The following is a 21,237-nucleotide window of genomic DNA, read 5'->3' on the forward strand; positions in this document are numbered from 1 at the left end:
ATTGATTTTATGATTTTAAAGAATCAATTCTTTAAAATTTTAAACTGGGCCACCTTTTCAAGTTTGTTGCAGATATTGTTTTGCTATTGTGGCCTTCTGTTTTGTTTATGTATTTGACATGCAGAATAGCTTTACAATTTTTAATGTCAAATCAATCAACTATTCTTTCTGTGATTTCTTCTACTGTTTTTATGCTTCAAAAGTAGAAAGGGCATTCCTATTACTTTGGGTGAAAAAAACTTTTTTCCTTACTTTTTTAGTATTAAACTTTTAGTATTAAAAGTATACTAAACTGTTTTAGTATTTTGAGGTTTCCGCTATGAGTGATAATATACATGCACACACATGTACCCATGCACACACACACGGCCCTCTTGCTAGACTGCCCTCCCTGTCCAACTTCATCCCTCCCCAGCCAAGACCTCGTACAATGTCATCCTCCTTGTTGTAGTTGGCGATGTCCTTCCGGAGGGTCCGAATGATAATCATGCTCAGGATACCTGAAACAGACGGGGATGAGGATGAGAAGTGGGTGCTGCCTGCAAGCCCATGCTCTATGCCTCCTGGACACGGTGTTTTACTATGCCACAGCTGGCATGCATGGCTTGCCCATTATGAACTGGCTATGCAGCCACTTCAGGGCCTCTTCTCCGGAGCTCCACTCCAGCTACTGGGGGAGGACAGCACAGAGTGCGGAGGTGGGGAGGAAGGGGCTGCTGGGATGGGTAGGGGCATCCTGGGGAGAGAAGCATCCCAGCTCTTCGGTGGCGTGGTCCTACCGACTTCTCAGCTCCTCTCCCATGCCCACCTGTGGCTCTACCTCTGGCTATCTGCTGCTTCAGTTATGGTTCCCAGCCTCACTGCAACCTCACCTACGCGCCTTTCTTCAGGCTATCCTCTTTGCCCAGAATGGCCTGCCCTGCCCTGACTGACTCCTACTCATGCTTCAAGACTCACCCTGGGCATCTTCACCTCCCAGCACCCTGATCAGTAGAGAGCTACCCCTGAGCCCACTTGTACTTTCCTGTTTCCCTGTCTAGCCAGCACTGGAGTGGTTAAAAGAATGGACCATATGACCTTGAGTTCACTTAATATTTTCAGGCTTGTTCACAGGGCTTCAGGGATTGAAATGTTTATAAAGTGCTTGGTTCAGCAGTTGGCCCTTTGGTAAGTGTTTAATAAACGGTACTTAACATTATCTGTGCTTCTCATTATGGCAAAACCATCAGTGTCATTCTACCCTGCCTACCACCCTCTCACCACCCGGCTTCTTGCTAAGCTTATCTCACTGCAGGACCATGATCCTTGCTGGCACAGACTCTTCCCGGGTTTCTGAGTGGCTCCTTTTCCTCGTAAAGACAGGTCTTCCCCAAAGGGCCTTCAGACTTTCCTCAGCTGTTGTGTATTTGGCCACCCTGTTTATCTGCTTCATAGAACGTATCATTACTTGGAATTCCACTACTTATTTGCTCTTTTGTTTCTCTCTCACCACTAGAATTACACTCTGTCAGAGCAGAGACCGGGTTGGGCTTGTTCACACATCCCCAGCATCTGGCAAAGTGCCTGGCACAGAATGAGCAGCAACGTCTTATTGAATGGATCAATGAATGTGTGGAGGATCTGGTGTGTCTGTCCTTCACGAATGAGCTCTCCAGAGTTCTAGAGCTCTTTATAATTGAGTCTTGTTCACCTAGGTACACCTGATGCTTAGCAGAGTCCTGATATCTGTTTTTGACCTACACTTGGCCCTGAGAACACCCTGTAAGTCCACCATACATGATGTGATGTCAGTCCCTCAACCCCAACCCCTGTCCCCTTTCCTTCAACCCACAGATCTCTCACCTGACAGGAAGAAGACCACAACAACGGAGTTAATGATAGAGAACCAGTGGATCTGGACATCGCTCATGGTCAGGTAAGTGTCCCAGCGAGAGGCCCACTTGATGTCACTTTCCTGGCAGGTGGGAGGAAGCACTCAGAGTCAGGCCTCCTGCTGGAGAACCTGGCACAGACCAGAGCCCTCCTCCCCTGCCCATGAGCTCCAGCCCCTTCTCACCTCCCAGTGGACAGAGTAGGTGAAGTACAGCTGATTCTCCTTGGTAGGGTCAATTTCTTGGGGTGAGGAGTTGGTACCCTCGGGTAGAGTGCATGAGCTCTTCTCATCTGCTTTGAGGTCTGAGAGACACAGAGACTCAGTCTGTTCCTGCGGTGGCCAGTGCCACTGCCCAGGGGCTATTCCAGGGGCTGCCCTTGAGGCTGCCTGTTGTGGGGACCCAGCCACCAGGGTCTGAGTGGAGATTGGAAGCACAATGGGCAAAAATGGGTTTTGAATTTTTTTTATTTTTAAACCTTATTTTTTTAGAGACAGGGTCTTGCTCTGTCACGTAGGCAATGGCAATCATAGCTCACTGCAGCCTCAACCTTCCAGGCTCAAGTGATCCTTCTGCCTCAGCCTCCTGAGTAGCTGGGACTACAGGCGTGTGTCACCACACCTGGCTAATTTTTTGTAGGGACGAGGTCCTGCTATATTTCCCAGGCTGGTCTTGAACTCCTGGCCTGATGGAATCCTTCTGTCTTGGCCTCCCAAAGCACTGGGATCAGGTATTAGCCACCATGCCTGGCCAACAATGGTTTTTGAAAATTATTCCCCAGAGCCCTGACTTTCTAAAGGTCCTTAGGGGCTGCAGAGAGGCCTGTGTATTGGGGTGAGAGGGTCCAAGTTTGGAGTTCCTCCCTGAGTCAGTGTTCCTTGACTCAATTCAAATATTCACCTACTATCCAGCCAGTCCCATTCAACACAAAACCTTGATTCATTCCATCATGCTACTCATTCATTTAGTCTATCTCTAAAGTCCTGGCACTTTTGTAATCAATCATTCAGATGTTTCCGCCATTCCTTTGCTCATTTGTTCATCCTGTTATCCATCTACTCATTCAACCAACAAACTTACAATAAGCACCAACTATGGGGCAGGTACTGTGCTGGGTGCATAAGATAAAACAGAAAAGGAGACAAGGAGACTCTAAGCTTGAAGAGCCAGTAGGGGAGCACATGGCCTCAAAACTATCACATACACAAACACAGAACTGCACTTGGGACGCTCCCAGCAGGAGATGCACTATGGAGCTCTTGAAGGGCAGGATCTATATGGGGCTTTTTTTTTTTTGAGATGGAGTTTTGCTCTTATTGCCCAGACTGGAGTGCAATGGCGTGATCTTGGCTCACCACAACCTCTACCTCCCAGATTCAAGTGATTCTCCTGCCTTAGCCTCCCGAGTAGCTGGGACTACAGGCATGTACCACCACACCTGGCTAATTTTGTATTTTAAGTAGAGATGGGGTTTCTCCATGTTGGTCAGGCTGGTCACGAACTCCTGACCTCAGGTAAGTAGCCCACCTTGGCCTCCCAAAGTGCTGAGATTACAGGCATGAGCCACTGTGCCTGGCCTATGTTTGGGACTTCTGTGTCTAATTTTGTTTGAACACTAAGTTCCGTAGTTAAAAAAAAAAAAATGTCCAAATACCATCAACATGGTCAAAAGGCTGGGCATGCTGCTTAACTGAAAAGCACACTATGGTGATCAAGGGCCAAGAGGTGAGGCAAAGCCGAACCAGCCCCTATGAGGCCCATCAGGACTGTGCTGGGCTCCCAAACTCCCGCACACCTGTAGATACTGGGCAAAGTTCAGTCTATGCCAATCACTCACACAGAGGGAGAGGAACGAAGAAACCTGCTGCCTGCCAGCTTTGTCTATATCCTGGCCCCCTGTTCTCAAGATGAGTTAGCTGGTTCTTGTGAGGAAGCCCAACAAAGCCCCATCTTGCTGTTTGGTCTTGGCCAAGTCACTAGCCCCTTTTGAGCCTCTAGTTCCTCATCTGTAATCACCAGTACCTCCTGAGGTTGCTGGGAAGGGGCAAACTAGTAAGGTGTCAGCCCACAGCTGTCAGCTCTCCCCCAACCCTGCCTTCTCTAATGGGAAAACCGTGATCCTACCTTGGCTGGAGCCACACGCCATACCCGAGCCCATCAGCCAGCTCAGGAGGGAGAAGAGTGTGAAGACCCCGGGTGGAGAAGCCCAGGCCCATCCAGCCCTGCCCTTCCGGCCACACCTCCCCACTCACCCTCCAGCCTGATGCTCTGGGGAATCACCTCGAAGCGGACGACACGGTATGTGTGCTCCTGGTCCTCTTCCATGTCTTCCCGGTGGTAGTAAAGGATGAACGAGAGGTGGTTGTGCAGGTAGATCTGAAACACAGCAACGGAGAGAACAAAACAGAACATCACTCAGGGACGCTCCCCAGGTACTAGGCCTCTTGCCTCACCCAGCATGCCTGGCTGTACCAGCCTTCCTAAAACGCTTTTCTCATCACCCCCTACTCAGAAGCTCTTCAAGGGCTCCCTGGGGCTTATCAGACAAAAGCCCAATTCTCTCCGCCTGGCATTCAAGGCCTTCTCTCATCTGACCCTGATAGAACTGGCTATGATCATCTAAGTCACATTAGTTCACCTGGCCTCCCCTGCGCCCACTGCCCCATGAACCAGTCCCCCACCCTGCATCTCTGTTCGTGGCATTCATTCACTCCAACTACAATGCCACCCCCAACTTCACTCAGCAAAAGCCCACCTACTGATCATGGTGCACCTCCTCTGTGACAACCTGAGTATAAAACGGGCCCCCTCTAACCTCCCTTGCCATGAACAGTCAGTGAAAGGCAGCTGGGACTTGAGGCCTAGAGCCTCCAACTGTCGGTTCTTTTCCCAGTTAGGATAGATGTCCTTTGGGGACAGGGCTGCACCTCAAAAGAAATGTTTTTGTCATTTATTCCCTAACTAATATCTTTCAGTTTAGAAATGAGAATCATGACTATAATCATTACATTATTAGCTTAATCTCAGGGGCTATGCTGGAAAGTGCTCATACAAATGTGTTAATTTACCCCGTCATTGCTGCTGCATACATTTTACAGCTAAGGAACCACAGACTCATGGTCACTCAGACTAAGTGAGGGAGGCAGGATTCAAACTGAGGAGTCTGCACGCTCTTGGCCACTACTTAGCCCTCTCTCCTGCATACTGATGAAGTTCCATGTTTTTGTTGTTGCTGTGTTTTTTTAATCTTATGAAAATGGAACTTAACTTCTTAAGAACTGTGCCATCACCTCCCTAGCATCTCCCAGGGCCTTGCCCGGAGCACTCGGACCTCTGATAGCCCGTCATGCCCAAGGAACCTGGAGAAACTTGCTGTGGCTGAGCCCCACCTTTTCTGTGGCCCCGAGTGCTCGAGACTCATGAGGTGTGGCTCCCGGCCCTGTGAACACACCAAAGACACTCTACCTTGTTGACATCTGTGAAGCCAAGCCGATAGCCATGTTCAAACTGCACATCTTTCTCCTTCTTCTTGTCATCGCTGTCTCGGTTGGAGTAGAGCTCCAGCCGGGTGGCCACAGGCAGGTTGTCAGCAATGCTGGAAAGTGAAGGCCCTGCTCAGTCTCTCTCGACTGCCTCTCCCATCCGTACCCTCCCCTGTGTGAGCCTGAGCAGCAGGGAGCAGAGGACGACTTACAGGTGGACGTAGTAGTCTTCTGTGATCCGCTCGGCCACGAGCCGGCTCTGCTCCACTGTCAGGGTCACTGGCTTGTTGGACTGGCTGCACAGAACTTCACACTTCTTCTCGCTGTTCATGAGAACCTGGAAAGGGGTGTTGACAATCCGGTCCCCTCTCAGCACCTCTCCTGCCATAAGAGAGACAGATCGAGCTCAGAGCTTCAGCCCTGAGGTTGCTGAGGTCAGCAGAGTCACAGAGACATAGGACTGTAAACAATGGGCTTCTAAGGACTTCAGTAGTGCCACTGGCTGGCAGCAAGGCCGTTCCCTATCGGTTCACGCCTCGCTGGCCCAGCTAACCCCCACCTGCCACCCTCGTCCTTAGGGCTCTAGTGCCACCAGATCCCTTAGCACTCATCAAGCATCACATCGTTCCATGCCTCTGGACCTCAGTTGCTTCCTTTACCTGGAGTGCCGTTCCCTGCACCATGCTCCTGGCTGCCTGCCTTAGCAGTCTTGGTAAGTCACTCCACCTCACTGAGCCTCAATGTCCTCATCCATAAAATGGGATAATAATAGTAGCCACCCCACAAGGTTACAGTGAGAAATAAAGGAGTTAATCCAACAAAGTTCCATAAAATGGGATATGAACAGCACTCACCTCACAGCATTACAGCGAGAAATAAAGAAAGTCAATCCAATAAAGTACCAGGCACAGAGTAGGTAGGCACCAAATGCTCATTTATCATCAACACTGGTTCCTATGTCAAGGATTTGCTTCGCACAATGTGCTGATACCTGAGATTTTTAGCCAAAACATCTTTTGACACAATGAAGTGGCACCCCTTGGGTGCCTTTTGCCTCAGAGTAACCTGCTGCCAGATGTCACCCTAACAGGCACTGAGCAGTTAGCAACTGTCAAGCAAATCCCATGGTGCTTTCATTCTAGCTGTTCAACAATTGATTCTACTGTGAGGATGTGAAACGAACAAGATGAAGACTAACACCTCCACATGCACTTGGTCTAGCACTTTCCCACCAGTGTGGATGTGCTTGATATGGCGCCCTGCCTAGTTATTTAGTCATTCATTCATTCATCCATGTGTACTGGGTACTGGCTATGTGCCAGATACCAAGTTGAACAGACACGCTCACAGAGCGTATGGCCTAGCAGGAAGATAGACTTTGCTGAATAATCAGCAAAATGAGAATATACTTGCTGCAGACACAGGGGAGTGGGTCTAGGATAGCTTCCCTGAGGAAGTGGTACTTGAAAGGAAGAGAGACGTTAACTAAGCAAAGAAATGGGGGAAGAATATTCCAGACAGGACAGCATGTGCAAAGGCCCCTTCAGGGTGAGGGAAGCAGTGAACATGAGAGGCCTGTGTGGCTATAATGCAGAAAGCTCAGAGGAGCTGCAGAGATGCGCCAGAGCTAGACCTCAGGGGGGCTGTGGGCCACACACAGTTTGATCTTTACCTAGAAAGTAAAAAAATCCAATGAAGGGTTTCTAACAGGGGTAGAGAAAGACGTTATCTGAGTCTGGTTCCACAAACATCACTCTGGCTGTTTTGTGAAGAAAACAGAGGATTGAGGGGGGAGCGGGGAGGCAATGGCAGTCAGCCATACATGAGTGACACTGGTGGCTGGAACAGGCGCTGGTCAGGGTGGAGAAGAGTACACAGATTCAGGAGCTCCTGAGGAGGTGAAATCCAGGGGAACTGGTGCTGATTGTATACAGGCATGAGTGAGGCGTGGTGCATATTAGGAAGACTCTGAGGTTTCTACAACCAGGTTATAGGTGGGAAAACAGGAAGAACAGCAAGTTTACATCAAAGGCATTTTCAGTTTGGATATATCAAGTGGGCACTTAAATATCAAGATCTCAGGCACAGAGGAAAGGTCAGGACACAGATGGAAACTGGGGGTTATCAGCCCAGACAGTAAATGGCAGGGCCGTGAGCTACACCGCTGTAGAGGGCAGCACTCTGCTGTGCAAAGCAGTGGCTCTGGCAAACAATGCTTCGAGTGTGGAGGAGGCACCCAGGAGAGGGAGAGGGTGAGGAGGGGCCTGGATGAAGGCCTCACCCCTCCACCCTGTTCTGGAAGGCTGGCAATGCAGGTGAGGAGCGAGGACATAGTAAGACATCTGCAGAGCCCACTGCAAAACCCAGGGACAGGCTGGCCAGTGAGGAGCGAGGACATAGTAAGACATCTGCAGAGCCCACTGCTGAAGTGGCATTTTATAGACGATAAGCTGAGGATCAGAGAGGGACAGTAACCTGCTCATGGTGATACGAGGGGTTGGTGGTAATGCTAAACGCATAGGCTCTTTCCTCTATACCATTTCCTACTGCCCATTTCTTCTGTCAACGAGGAACTTGTTTGAGGAGAGAAACATCTATAGAGAGGAACAGGGCTGCAGACCAATTAAGGTGGAATCGCTTCTTGAAATTTAAAAATTAAGTTTAAGCCAAGAAAGAGGACATAATGGTCAGGAAATGGCTTTTTTTTTTTTTTTTTTTTTGGAGAGAGTCTTGCTCTGTTGCCTAGGCTGGAGTGCAATGTTGCGATCTTGGCTCACTGCAACCTCTGCCTCCTGGGTTCAAGCGATTCTCCTGCCTCAACCTCTCAAGTAGCTGGGATTATAGGCATTACCACGCCTGGCTAATTTTTGTATTTTTAGTAGAGATTTACAAATTTTTTATAATTTTGTATTTTGGTATGTTGGCCAGGCTGGTCTCAAACTCCAGACCACAGGTGATCTGCCCGCCTCGGCCTCCCAAAGTGGTGGGATTACAGGCATGAGTCACTGTGCCCGGCCAGGAAATGGCTCATTTCTAACACTGAAGTACTCCTTTTAGCAAGGAGCAGTAAGCCATGAATGCGGAGCTTCCCAGAGAGTCCGAGGTTCTATCCGGAACACCTGCCAAAGCTGCTCCAATGCATACACCATGCCATGGATCTCCATCAATGTGACAACCAAGGGCATGGCCCTCAAAGAGCCCTACGGGCCTTTCTGGAGAAGGCAGCCTGGGACAACAGAAAGAACTCTGGCTTTAGAGTAAAAAAACCTGAGTTAAAAATCTCAATTTCTCTACCTATTGGCCATGTGGCTCTGAATAAGTCTTTCAAACCCTTGAGGCTGCTGTTCCCTCTTATTACAAAATATTCAGCTTACAGAGTTACTATCAGAGTCATGGAAGCTGCTGTACAGAGTGTGGGACTTATGGGCATGGATTCTGGAGCCAGAGTTCCTGGAGTTCTGCTACTTACTAGGTGAGTGACTTCACCTCCTTGTGCCTCACTTTCCTTATTTATAAGAAGAAGAGAGTAAGAGAATCTACGCCTTACTGTGAGAATTAATAAGTTGGAGTTGTTGTGAGAATTAAGCTAAGGCACAGGAATGCTTAGAACAGTGCCCAGCTCATAGGATGAGCCCTCTAAGTATTAATGATGATGATGATGTAAACAGCTTACAATCTGACAGGCACGCAATCAACAATGGTTTTGCTCCACTCGGGTAGGACACTAACATTTATCGAATGCCTACTCTGTGACAGGCATTGGGGTAGAAGCTGAGAAGAGACGGGAATGTGAGATACAATTTCTCCAGTCAAAGAGACCCTAGGCCATGAAGGCAGGCACTACACAAAGACAGAATGAGATGCAATATGGCAGGATAACATTTGTATACAGAAATCTCCATTTCTATGAGGCACAAACTTTCCCCAGCTTCACGAAGATGTGGCAGAGGTTCAGAGAAGTGAAGGTCACCCAGGATCACTCTAAGAGTGCCTCAGTGGGGAGCCTTGGGCTGCCAAAGGGTCCACAGCAGCTCCCAGGAGAAGGGAGGTACAGTTGGGAGGGGCCTGATATCAGGACCCTGGAGGACCAAGTGGGTCAGGCTTCCTGGGCAGAGGCTAGGTGGCTGGAGTATGGCATGGTGTGGAGAGGAAAGAAGGGCAATAGCGGGCAGGCACTGGTCCACAGATGGTAAGTGGCAGGGCCATGAGCCACACCACTGCAGACAGTCAGTGGAGGCCAGCTCAGGCTCTGAGGCCAACCTCTGTTCAATGCTACAAGGCAAGACTTAGGCACAGCTGGTATTAGAGGGAGGTGGTAATACCCAATTTTGGTTAAACTGGCTCCAAGGCTTGCCTCCAGCTGGTCCGGGACCCCCAATACCTGGCAGTAGATAAATTTGTCAGCTAGGGGTTCCAGCAACATCTGAGCCATGGGTAGCCCCGACAGAGAAGGCAGCCCTTTCAGGGTCCTCCTCAAGAACCAGTTCTAAGGTGTAAGAAAAGAAAGTCTCTTAAGTTCCCTGAGGACAAGGAGAGCATCTTTCCATGCTCTTATCTCCAGGACCTAACACAGTCATAGAGGAAGCACTAATAACTACATCATGAATAGACGCCTCTACACCTGAAATTCTGCCAAATGGAGAATTATTTAAATTAGAATAAAATGGCTACTAGTTATGGAATATTTGTGTCAGACACTGCACTGGGTGCTTCACACATTATTTGAGGTGAGTCTTGCAGAGCTTAGCAAGAACTGTGGTGGCATCTCTGCTTGCTTTCAGGACAGAGACACTCACTCTCTCCTTCCATTTAAAGCAGAGGAGGTGATGAAGCCACGAGAGAGGAGATATCTAGAAATCAAGAAGAGGCGGTGTAAGTAAAAGTCGAGTGTTCCCCATCTGAAGACTGACTATGGATCCAACGCAAAGGGCACTTTGGCTGTTTTGTGAAGAAAACAGAGGAGGCCTTGGTCCACAGTACAAGCAAAGGCATGTCATTTAACCTGCAAAATGGGAATAAACACAGCAACTGTCTCCCTGGGGCTGTTATGAGGTTTTTTTGTTTGTTTTCTTTTTTTAATGTTATGAGGTTTAAATAAGCTAACAGGTATGCAAACAATGTAGATGAGTATCTAGCATATATCAAAGTTAACTGTTGTTACCATTATAAAAATCATGATGGGTTCCACCTGGGGACAAGCTGACAGCAGTGAGGGAGAAGAACTTACCCAGATTCTCTGCCTTGTAGGTTATCTTGCTGGGCTGGCAGAAGGGCAGTGAATAGTATTCATAAGGTAGCTGGGTTCGAGAGCTGGTGAGCTTCACGGCCTGATGGGAAAAGAGAAGCTAATGTTTTGCAATCCAGCAGAAACCACGATGACCAATAATTCTCCCTGGTACCCACAGATCTTTAGTACACTTGGTGATATTATCTAACAGGCAGATGAATTAGCAGAAAAGACAGCAGTACACTATACAATGTACTGTCCACAATTTTGAATTACTTCATATTTCATTCATTTTAGGCTACATTACAGATTTAGTTGAAAATCACAACCAAGTTCAATATGTAGTAAGAATCTTGAACATGTTACACTTTTGGACCTCTTTCCTAAGGAAACAACTCCAAATAAGGAAAAAAAGCCTTTTAGGAGCAAAGAAGTCCACTCCTTATTCACAACCATAGTGATCTTCTTCCTTCAGCTCCTCAAGTCAGTCAAGCGCTCTTCGGCCTCAGGGTTCGACCCACTGCTTCTTTCTGCCCTAGTCTGTGCATGCCTGGCTTCTCCTCATTTTTAGGTCTCAGCTCTCCCCTTGCCTGTGTCCCTCCCTCACCAGGGTATCTAAAGGAACTCCCCAACATCCACTGGCTGCCAGTATTCAACTGTTTACTTCATAGCATGGCCGATAAAATGTTAATTATTTTGTTTCCCTATTTTTTAAAAAATCTGTTTCTCCCACTAGCATCTAAGATATAAGCTCTTTAAGGACAAGGACCACGTGTGCCTTGGTCACCTCTGTAACGCCAGTGCTTTAGAGCTAGGCACAAAGTAAGTGCTCATTAAATGTTTGCTGAATGAGAGAAGAGAGGAAAAATGAAAAACAAGTAAAAGCTCCTGCAATGGGAAACTGATCAATAAACCACAATATATTCTTTCAATTAAATATGGTAAAGCCATAAAAAAAAAATAAGGTTTAAGACAATGAGGGAGAATGTTTAGGAAATGCTACAAGCACACAGACTATAGCTCTGGAAACCACAGACAAAACAGAACCCATCGAAATGTTACAAAAAATAAAATTTTAATCCAAATGTAATTAAAATCACCTTTACTATTTAGGAACTATTGACCATTCCTCATACACCATCTAAAAGTATAAAGGATTTTTGGAATACAGGTCTATAATCTTTTTTCAACTTTTTTTTGGGATTAGAAACTTTCTGGATTCCCTGTAATCCCAGCACTTTGGGAGGCCAAGGTGGTCAGATCACCTGAAGTCAGGAGTTTGAGACCAGCCTGGCCAACATGATGAAACCCCCCCCTCTAATAGAAATACAAAAATCAGTCAGGTATGGTGTGGTGCACGCCTATAATTCCAGCCACTCGGGAGGCTGAGGCAGGAGAACTGCTTGAACCCAGGAGGCAGAGGTTGCAGTGAGCTGAGATCACACTCCAGCCTGGATGACAGAGCAAGACCCCATCTCAAAAAAAAAGAAAGAAAGAAAGAAAAAGAAAAAGAAAAATTTCCAGATTTTAGAAGGCAATGTGGTGTACAAACCATAGGTTTCATAACACCTCCAAGCTGGATCTGACCAGTACCTCATATTCAATGACTATTTGTGCAGAGAAATGCAAAAATACTCGTATTAAATGGGACAAAGTCAATAAACAGCTTCATGTTCAGTTCTGGTCAGCTCTTGCCTTCAATGAGTTTGGAAAAACTGAGTTTCAGAGCTTTCTGGATGTGAGACTACAGAGATTAAGGACCTCTATTAAGCCCTTCATAAATTGCTTGAGGAAAAATGGACAAAAAATTACTGCCTGTTGTAACAATTTTGTGTTTCTTAGCATTCTCACTCAGGACAAGAGAAAAGAATGCACATTACAGAGCAATGTGTTCCCCTTTATGTTGTCTCCCACCTCCTCTCTTCCCACCCAAGGTGTCCACCCTTACGTACGCAGCTATATGGGACTGGAAGCGAGAGCAGCCCTGGTACCCCCAGGCCACTGCTCTGCTCTGGAGGGAGCTTTTGGCAGAGGTAGTGGGAAGAAGGTGCTGCAGTGGTTAAGAGGTGGGATCTGGGGCTGGGTGTGGTGGCTCATGCCTGATAATCCCAGCATGAGGGTGAGGCATGAGGACCGTTTGAGCCCAGGAGTTCAAGAGCAGCCTGTGCAACACAGTGAGACCTCATCTCATCTCTACTAAAAAAAAAAAAAAAAAAAAAAAAAAAAAAAAAAAATTAGCCAGGCATGGTGGTATATACCCGTAGTTCCATGTTATAAAAAAATAAAATCTTACTACTTGGCAGGCTGAGGCAGGAGGATCGTTTTAGCCTGGGAGGTCAAGGCTGCAGTGAGCTATGCTCATGCCACTGCACTCCAGCATAGGCAACAGAGAAAGACTATGCCTCCTCCAAAAAGAGATGAGGTTTGAACTAACCCTGTGTCTTCCTTACTATGTGACCTTGAACATGTTAATTTTCCTCCCCAGGCCTCAGTTTCCCCATCTGTAAAATGAATAGGAAATCTGTGTAACATATGGAATTAGCCCCAGTGGGTTCTTGGTGGGCGTGCTGAGCTAAGCCATGCATAATGCCTGGCATGTAAATAACCCCAATAAAAGTTATTTTAATGACTGTTCCTGCAAGTTACAAGTCTGACTGCCAAGGAAGAGAGATGCTCACAACATATGAACAATATGAGCAGATGCTAGGAGTTATGCAGACAAAGCTGGTAACAGAGAAGATGATGGAGCAGGTGAGAAAAGGAGGCAGAGATGCCAAAGAGGCAGGTGGAGCACGCCCAAGGCACAAAAAGAGATGGACACATACATGACAGAGACAGAATGCTTGAGAGCAAAAGTGAGAGTGCAAAAGGGACGGAGATGCACATGTACATAAGCATACCCAGCGACAGAGACACAGAAAGAACCGGAAATGGAGAGGGGACCGAGAACCAGAGGCGCAGGGAGAGGGAGAGGCAGAGTTCCTGGAACTGTGGGGCTATGTAGTGCAGTACGCAGCGAACCCTTTTCTTCCCGAGGTAACTGGCACTACTCTTTGTTCTCTGCAACCACAGGATGGACATGAACAGCTCACCATGGTGCTCCAGCCAGGCTGTCTAGCACAGAGCCTCCAAAAATTCAGGAACACACTTACCTTGATTTCTACAGGATCGTTCTGGTGGAAGTTGATTGGCGCAACCCCAGGGACATAGAAGGCGCTTGTTTCACACGTCAGGGAGAGAAGCAGTAAAGACCACGGCAACCAATCCTGCTCAGAAGAGAGGCCACGGTTGGATTGGGGAGAAGTGAAGAACATCCTGAGGCAGATCAAGTTATACCACCTTTTTTTTTTTTGAACTGACCCCGTGTCGCCACCCCTGGCCCATGAAGCCTGAAGACCTTGTAAATGTTTCTCCCAAGTGCCCTCAAGAGTGCCACAAGACAGTAACTCTGCACTTCCAGGAGTGAGCCACAAAGTAATTAACATCTGGGCAAAAGGGAAGACTGTCACACAGGAGCCACATCTCCCCACTTCTGGATCAATGTTCTTTTAACCATTTGCAGTGTGTAACTCCCAGGACAGCTAGCAGGAAATAAAGCTCCATGACATTTAACTAATTCCCATTTCTCTGTATAGCAACTGGCTCAAGTTGTCAAAAAGCTCCTATGTTACCAAGAGATGTTCGTACAGGCTTCTCCAAAACCGTGCTGGCCTCTGTCACCTCCCACCCTCCTCTGCCACATGGGGCTCCCTGTTGTCCTGACAACAAACCCTTCTGCACCCCTCAGGGCCTTCACCTTTACCGTGCCTTCTGCTGAAATGCCCTTCCCACAGGCACCTACATGGCACATCTTTTTCTTTCTTTTTTTTTTTTTTGAGACGGAGTTTTGCTCTTGTCACCCAGGTTGGAATGCAATGGCACGATCTTGGGTCACTGCAACCTCCACCTCCCGGGTTCAAGTGATTCTCCTGCCTCAGCCTACCGAGTAGCTGGGACTACAGGTGCCTGCCACTACACCTAGCTAATTTTTGTTTTTAGAAGAGACAGGGTTTCACCATGTTAGCCAGGCTGGTCTTGAACTCCTGACCTACGGTAATCTGCCCACCTCAGCCTCCCAAAGTGCTGGGATTACGAGTGTGAGCCACCGTGCCCAACAGCGCATCTCCTTCTTATTTCATTCAGGTCTCTCTCAAATATGACTTCCTCAGAGATGCCTGCAATGACCATTCTATCTAAAGGACAACCTGAGGGCTCCCATTATCCATTTCTCTAGCCCCTTATCTATTTCTCCTCATGGACTTATCTAATTGACATGAACTACATTATCTGTTTGTTTGTGTATTGCATGTCCCCTCCACTTGAATGTGATCTCTGTGGGAGCAGCACCATGAACAGTGCCTGGCACAGCATGGGCACTCAGGAAATATCTGCATGCAGTATAGGCACCTGGGAATCAAAGGCAAGAAAGGTCCATTGCATCTCTTTCCCTTAATAATAGTGCTTCACCCCTGCAAGGAACTAGAAGAGCTGCTGGACTCTCTTCCCTCTCTATGGTCTGAACAAGGAACTTTTGTCTTCCACACGTCTGAATCACCAACTCAAGTCAGTTTCTGCATTTGACCGTGAAAGGCTCTCCCCAACCTTTCACTGCTGCTGCACTTCAGATGCCTATTTCCTCCCATCTGGACACGGGCCACAGCCGCTTGATCATCTGTGTACACACACACACACACACACACACACACACACACACACACACACACTCTTTTCTCTCTCCACACTCTCCCTCTCCCTCTCTCTCTCTCGACACTGTGAAACTCAGTTTTATAGGAAATCACGATCACTGAGGGGGCTTGACAAAAATGTAGACTGACCTGTACTTTTACCTGGGCTACAAGTTGAGGAAAAAAATGCCTTTACAAGCTTCTGAATTTGTAAAAGGTTCTGAATTCAGTACACTTTTGTAGACACATAAGGTCAAAGTCTTTTAAGCAATATATTCATGGAGTTCTTCCTCTGATTCATTGTGAATGTTTACAAGTATCTGCCAGCTGATGTTCATTATGAAAGCCTGACCCCAAAAAACACAGTGCCGTGGTTAAGACAAGTGTATTATATTTGACAATCAGGGGGCCAGATGAATTGGAGAACAGGAAAATCTTTAAAATAAATGACAAGACTAGTAGGTAAATTGCCTCATGCGGCAGGATTCTGGATAGGAAGACAGTATTCCGCATCCCCCCCCGTCCTTTGTTAAAAAAACTTTTTATTTTTAATAAAATTTAGATTTACAGAAGTTACAGAGATGCTATGGAAAGTTCCCATACATTCTTCACCCAGTTTCCCCTAGTGCTAACATCTTGCATAACCATAAATGAGTAAGGATTTTTAAAAGCAACTGGTGTGAATTTTTTGAAAAGGTAAATTACAGTAAATAATTCAAACAGTACAAATGGGTATGCCATGAAAAATAAATCTTCCTCCCACCCCGGTCCCCATGGACAACTGCTATCACCAGTTCCTTGGAAATCCCTCTAGACACATTCTATGCAGGTACAAAGGGAGGGTTTCATACTATGGATTGGCTTGAATACAAAAACAAATCGATTTTTCTTCTTTCTCTGAGTAGTGATGGAAAGCCTACCAACTGCAGGCTGGGTACAGCACCTGATTTCCTCTGTGTCAGAGGATCTCCTCCACCTGACCAGCCAGCCGTATGAAGATTCTGGCTTTCCTCCTAGAAACCCTCTGCCAACGCTCATGTGTCGTTGGTTAGAATGCAAGTGTGTCATGTGATTGAAATAAACCCTGCCCTCTTTTTTCCTCTAATTCCCCTCTGTGCCTGAATTCCAGTTAACCAAAATATAAAGAAGGCAAATCCTGTATTGTGGGCATAAACTGCCACCCAAAAGTTGTTAAAAAACAAAATGAAACAAAACCTCAACCTTGAACTTTTGAAAAACAATGTAGAAAGACAATCCTTACACAAAGATCATATCGACAAACCACAAACCAATTTATCTTAGAGTGATCAAGAGATGAAAAATAGCAAAGGATATTTTTTTAATATGCTAGAATCTGAATATAATGCTTAAGTTGGCAACCAAAAGCAATTCAGAAGTTCAACTTAGAACTAATGACTGTATCCGATGACACTGTTTAAGATATTAAAATGTCAGTGTCTTGGTATTTTCACATAGCTGTAGGGATTATAAACTGGAATGATACAGCGGGTTTACCTGGCACTCTGTATCTAAAAGTCCCCCAAAGTACATTCTCTGTGACTCTGTAATTCTGCTTCTAGGCATGTTAAGAAAAATATGTTAAGTATGCTAAAATGTGTACATGAAAGGCTGTTCACCAATAGCATTCTTTAAAATAGTTCACTACTGACTGGGTGCAGTGGCTCACGCCTGTAATCCCAGCACTTTGAGAGGCCAAAGTGAGCAAATCACCTGATGTCAGGAGTTTGATACCAGCCTGGGTAACATGGTGAAACCCCACCTCTACCAAAAATACAAAATTAGCCAAGTGTGGTGGCACATGCCGGTAACCCCAGCTCAGGAGGCTAAGGCAGAATTGCTTGAACCCAGAAGGTAGAAGTTGCTGTGAGCTGAGATCACACCACTGTACTCCATCCTGGGTGACCAAGTGAGATTCGATCTCAAAAAAAAAAAAAAAAAAAAAAAAAAGATTCATTACTTAACAATAGTAAAATATCAAATGTTAGTGGAATCGGTTAAATTATTATATATCCATTTAAATAGTCACTGAAAGTGATGATATGTTTCTTTTTTCTTTTTTTAAGACAGGGTCTCATTCTGTTGCCCAGGGTGGAGTGCAGTGGTGCAATCACGGCTCATTGCAGGCTTGACCTCTTGGGCTCCAGGGATCCTCCCACCTCAACCTCCCAAGTAGCTGGGACCACAGGCACATGCCTCCATGCCCGGCAAATGTTTTAATCTTTTGTAAAGATGGCATCTCCCTATATTACCCAGGCTGGTCTCAAATTCCTGGGCTCAAGCAATCCTGCCTCGGCCTCCCAAAGTGCTGGGATATACTGTACCCAGCCAATAAGTTTCTTGAGTAAGAATGTTCAAACTTTGAATTTACATAATAAAAGCAGGAGCTATAACAGTATATGGCAGGATTCCTTTTTTAAAGTTATCTTTGGAAAAATATTTAGGAGGCAAAATGTATTATCTTAGTGATAAACTTTTTTCCTTTTTTGTGTATCTGTATTTTCTAATTTTCTGAAAGGATTATATAGTATTTATACCACTTAAATAATAAACAAGGCGAAAGAAAACATCACTGTTCTGAACATTGACGTTAGAGCAATCCTAGCTTGGTATGGAGGAACTTGCACCTGCCGGCCCCAGTGTCTTTCCAGCAGCACCTCCCACTTTTTCTTTCGAAGTCTCCAGGGAGACCTAGGGCTTGGGACACTGTATATATGTACACACACACACACACGTACACACACACACACACACACACAATGGAATACTCTTTAGCCATAAAAAAGAACAAAATCATGTCTTTTGCAGCAACATAGTTGAAACTGGAGACCATTAAGTGAAACAACTCAGAAACAGGAAGTCAAATACTGTGTGTTCTCGCTTATAAGTGGGAGCTAAATAATGTGTACACATTGACATGCAGTGTGGAATAGACATTGGAGACTCTGAAGGGTGGGGGTGGTGAGGGATGAGAAATTACTTACTGGATACAATGTACATTATTCAGGTATGGTTACACTAAAAGCCCAGACTTCACCACTACCCAATCTATCCATGTAACAAAGTTGCACTTGGTACCCCCTAAATTTTATTTAAAAAAAATAAATGCAGAATCTCAGGCCCTACCCTAGAACTAATGAATAAGAACCTGCATTTCAGCAAGTTCCCCAAGTTAAAGTTTAAGCAGCACTGCTCTAGGTCATCCTAAAGTGCAGTCAGGGTCAAAAGCCACTGCTTAGGTAGAAGTGTCTATCCCAGATGATATAAACCTCTTAGAAGGGATGTAGCAGTATTTCTCTTTGACTAGATTTAAAACTGCATTAGGCCAGGTGCAGTGGCTAATGCCCATAATCCCAGCACTTTGGGAGGCCAAGGCAGGTGGATCACGAGGTCAGGAGTGCGAGACCAGCCTGACCAACATGGTGAAACCCCGTCTCTACTTAAAATACAAAAATAAAAATAAAAATTAGTCTGGCATGGTGGTGGGCGCCTGTAATCCCAGCTACTCAGGAGGCTGAGGCAGGAGAATCGCTTCAACCTGGGAGGTGGAGGTTGCAGTGAGCCAAAATTGTGCCACTGCACTCCAGCCTGGTGACAGAGTGAGACTCCATCTCAAAAAAAAAAAAAAAAAAGAAAAACAAAAACAAAAACCAAAAACCCTGCATCTTGACAACCAATGATAGGGTGGCTGTCATCTGCTAGGGAAAGCACTGAGCCTGGAGCCCCAAAGTAAACCCAGGGAGTTATATCCTCCCCTCAGCTGTGCAGCACTGGGCAATGAACTCCAACTTTGCTAGGCTGTGTCCTCATTTACTAGGATGGATTCATGCGGCAGAAGTGAAGCTCAAAAAAGAACATGGATTTGAAAGCATTTAATAACCAGTAACCACAACCCTTATATGTAAGGTATGATTATCACTACTTCTTGTTCATCAATAACCTGTGTTCTGAATGCCTCCTCCTAAGAAGCTGGACACCAGACCTTTTGGTCTCATCTGATATGTGATTTGAAACCAGTGCAGGGGATCACAATCTCCTCTGGTTACCAAGGCAATTAAATCTAAGCAGTTCTACCTTCTTTTGAAATGGAATCCTCCAGATTTAGTTGACAGACACCACCCTAGGGAACTCAAGGGCTCTCTGAGAAGCTCAGGTTGCAGAGGAATGAAAAGCAAATCCTGAAAGACTTCGGTATACTTTTGTTTCAGTCTCAAACCAATGAAGCAAGTCCACACATAAAAAACAAAACCAAAAAGGCACAAGAAAAATACCCTAGCAGGAAAACAACACCAAAAAACAAGCAGCCAGAGTCACTGAGCACCTCCTGAGTACAAGGCACTGTGACAAACCTGGTTCCTTCCTTCCACTTACTGCTTACCAAGTCCCTGCACCCTGCTGAGCACTGACAAACATTGATTTGTGCTATCCTCACAACTACAGCTACCTGGAGATTCTGGTCACCATTTCGTAGATGGTATTAATCTAAGACCCAGAGATTAAGTAACTTGCCCAAGGACATCCAGCTAGAATGTGAAGGAACAAGGATGCTCTTTCCAGGCAGGTGACTTGCATTACAAATGATGAGACTGAAATGATGGCAGTTAACATTTACTGAATGCTGATATGTGCTAAGCACAGTTCTAGTTCTTTCCATGGAATACCTCAATGAAAACAATCCTATGAGGTAAGGACTCTTACTCCCATTTCACAGATGAGGAAACTGAGAGTCAGACAGGTTCTCTGGATTAGCATTGACCAGTATTAAGATTAACCAGGATTTAGTATGGCTGGGTCAGGGTTCATACTCCGGCAAAGCCCAAAGCCCATGTTCAAACCAGTACAGAAATTAGTTCACCAACTATTTACTGAGCACCTATTATGTGTCAGGCACTGTGCCAGCCTCAAAGAATACATGCCCACATGGAACTTTCAGGCTTTTTATCTAGGTGGGGGGGGGGGGGACACAAGACGAGCCATCAGCCAATCACAACACCAGGTCCCAGATGCTCTCAGCAGGTTGGCTAAGAACAGTATGTTGGGGAGTACAGGAGAGCAGCAATATACCCAGTCTTGGGGCAGGGAAGGTGTGCAAATCTAAGAACTCAAGTCTACCCTGAGACCTGAAGGGTGGGGAGAGAAAAGAGAGAAGGGTTCCAGGAAGAGCAAAACACAGGCTCTCAGGCCTGGTGGCAACTATGAGCTTTTGACAGATAATGTATAGGCTGATGCTTCTTAAAGTTTAATGTGTATTTAAATCACTTGGTGACCTTGTTAAAACGCAGATTCTGATTCAGCAGGTCTGCACGGGGCCTGAGACTCTGCATTTCTAACAAGCTCCTAGGTGATGATGACACTTTTGGTTCATGGACCATCCTATGCGTAGCAATTGTTGGGCTTTGTTCTCAGTTCAGTGAGGAGACTTTGAGAAATTTTACGTTGAAAAGGAATAAATCACATTTGCAGTTTTAAAGATCACTCTGACCACTGTGTGCGTGTGTATGGGTGCTGCGTGCAGCGCGCTTCTGCTCTGGAGACGTAGTAATGTCCAGTCCTAGATCTGACACCTCATGAGGATAAATGAAATCATCTAGCCCAGTGCAGAGGCTGACTCATGCCTATAATCCCAGCACTTTGGGAGGCAGAGGTGAATGGACTGCCTGAGCCCAGGGGTTTGAGACCAGCTTTGGCAACGTGCTGAAACCCCACCTCTACCAAAAATACAAAAAGTTAGCTGGGCGTGGTGGCATGTGCTTGTAGTCCCAGCTACTAGAGAGGCTGAGGTGGGAGAATCACCTGAGTCAGTAAGCCATGATCACACTACTGCACTCCAACCTGGGTGACAGAGTAAAACTGTGTCTCAAAAAAAAAAAAAAAAGAAAAGAGAAAGGAAGGAAGGAAAGAGAAAGGAAGAGAAA

The 21,237-nt window shown here is 46.1% G+C and overlaps 1 protein-coding gene across 7 annotated transcripts in view; it reads right to left on the reverse strand.

Annotated features, from left to right (window-relative positions):
• Nucleotides 1-21,237, reverse strand: part of TM9SF4 (transmembrane 9 superfamily member 4) — a 53,867-nt gene that overhangs the window by 18,890 nt on the left and 13,740 nt on the right. For 4 of the 7 annotated variants that reach the window (XM_032295279.1, XM_032295282.1, XM_032295283.1 and 1 more), the window contains exons 2-9: nt 13,733-13,846; nt 10,581-10,680; nt 5,566-5,734; nt 5,337-5,466; nt 4,124-4,247; nt 2,057-2,175; nt 1,843-1,954; nt 430-500 (exon numbers count right to left, since the gene is read on the reverse strand). In XM_032295279.1, the coding sequence (XP_032151170.1) occupies nt 430-500; nt 1,843-1,954; nt 2,057-2,175; nt 4,124-4,247; nt 5,337-5,466; nt 5,566-5,734; nt 10,581-10,680; nt 13,733-13,846 (939 nt within the window). Of the gene's footprint in view, nt 1-429; nt 501-1,842; nt 1,955-2,056; nt 2,176-4,123; nt 4,248-5,336; nt 5,467-5,565; nt 5,735-10,580; nt 10,681-13,732; nt 13,847-15,026; nt 15,272-21,237 lie in introns of those variants that run through there. The other 3 variants (XM_032295284.1, XM_032295285.1, XM_032295280.1) reach the window with 2 other exon arrangements.

The sequence above is a fragment of the Sapajus apella genome, unplaced genomic scaffold (assembly GCF_009761245.1).
Source record: "Sapajus apella isolate SASKATOON/1434 unplaced genomic scaffold, GSC_monkey_1.0 scaffold33, whole genome shotgun sequence".
In the NCBI taxonomy this organism is placed as follows: Eukaryota; Metazoa; Chordata; class Mammalia; order Primates; family Cebidae; genus Sapajus; species Sapajus apella.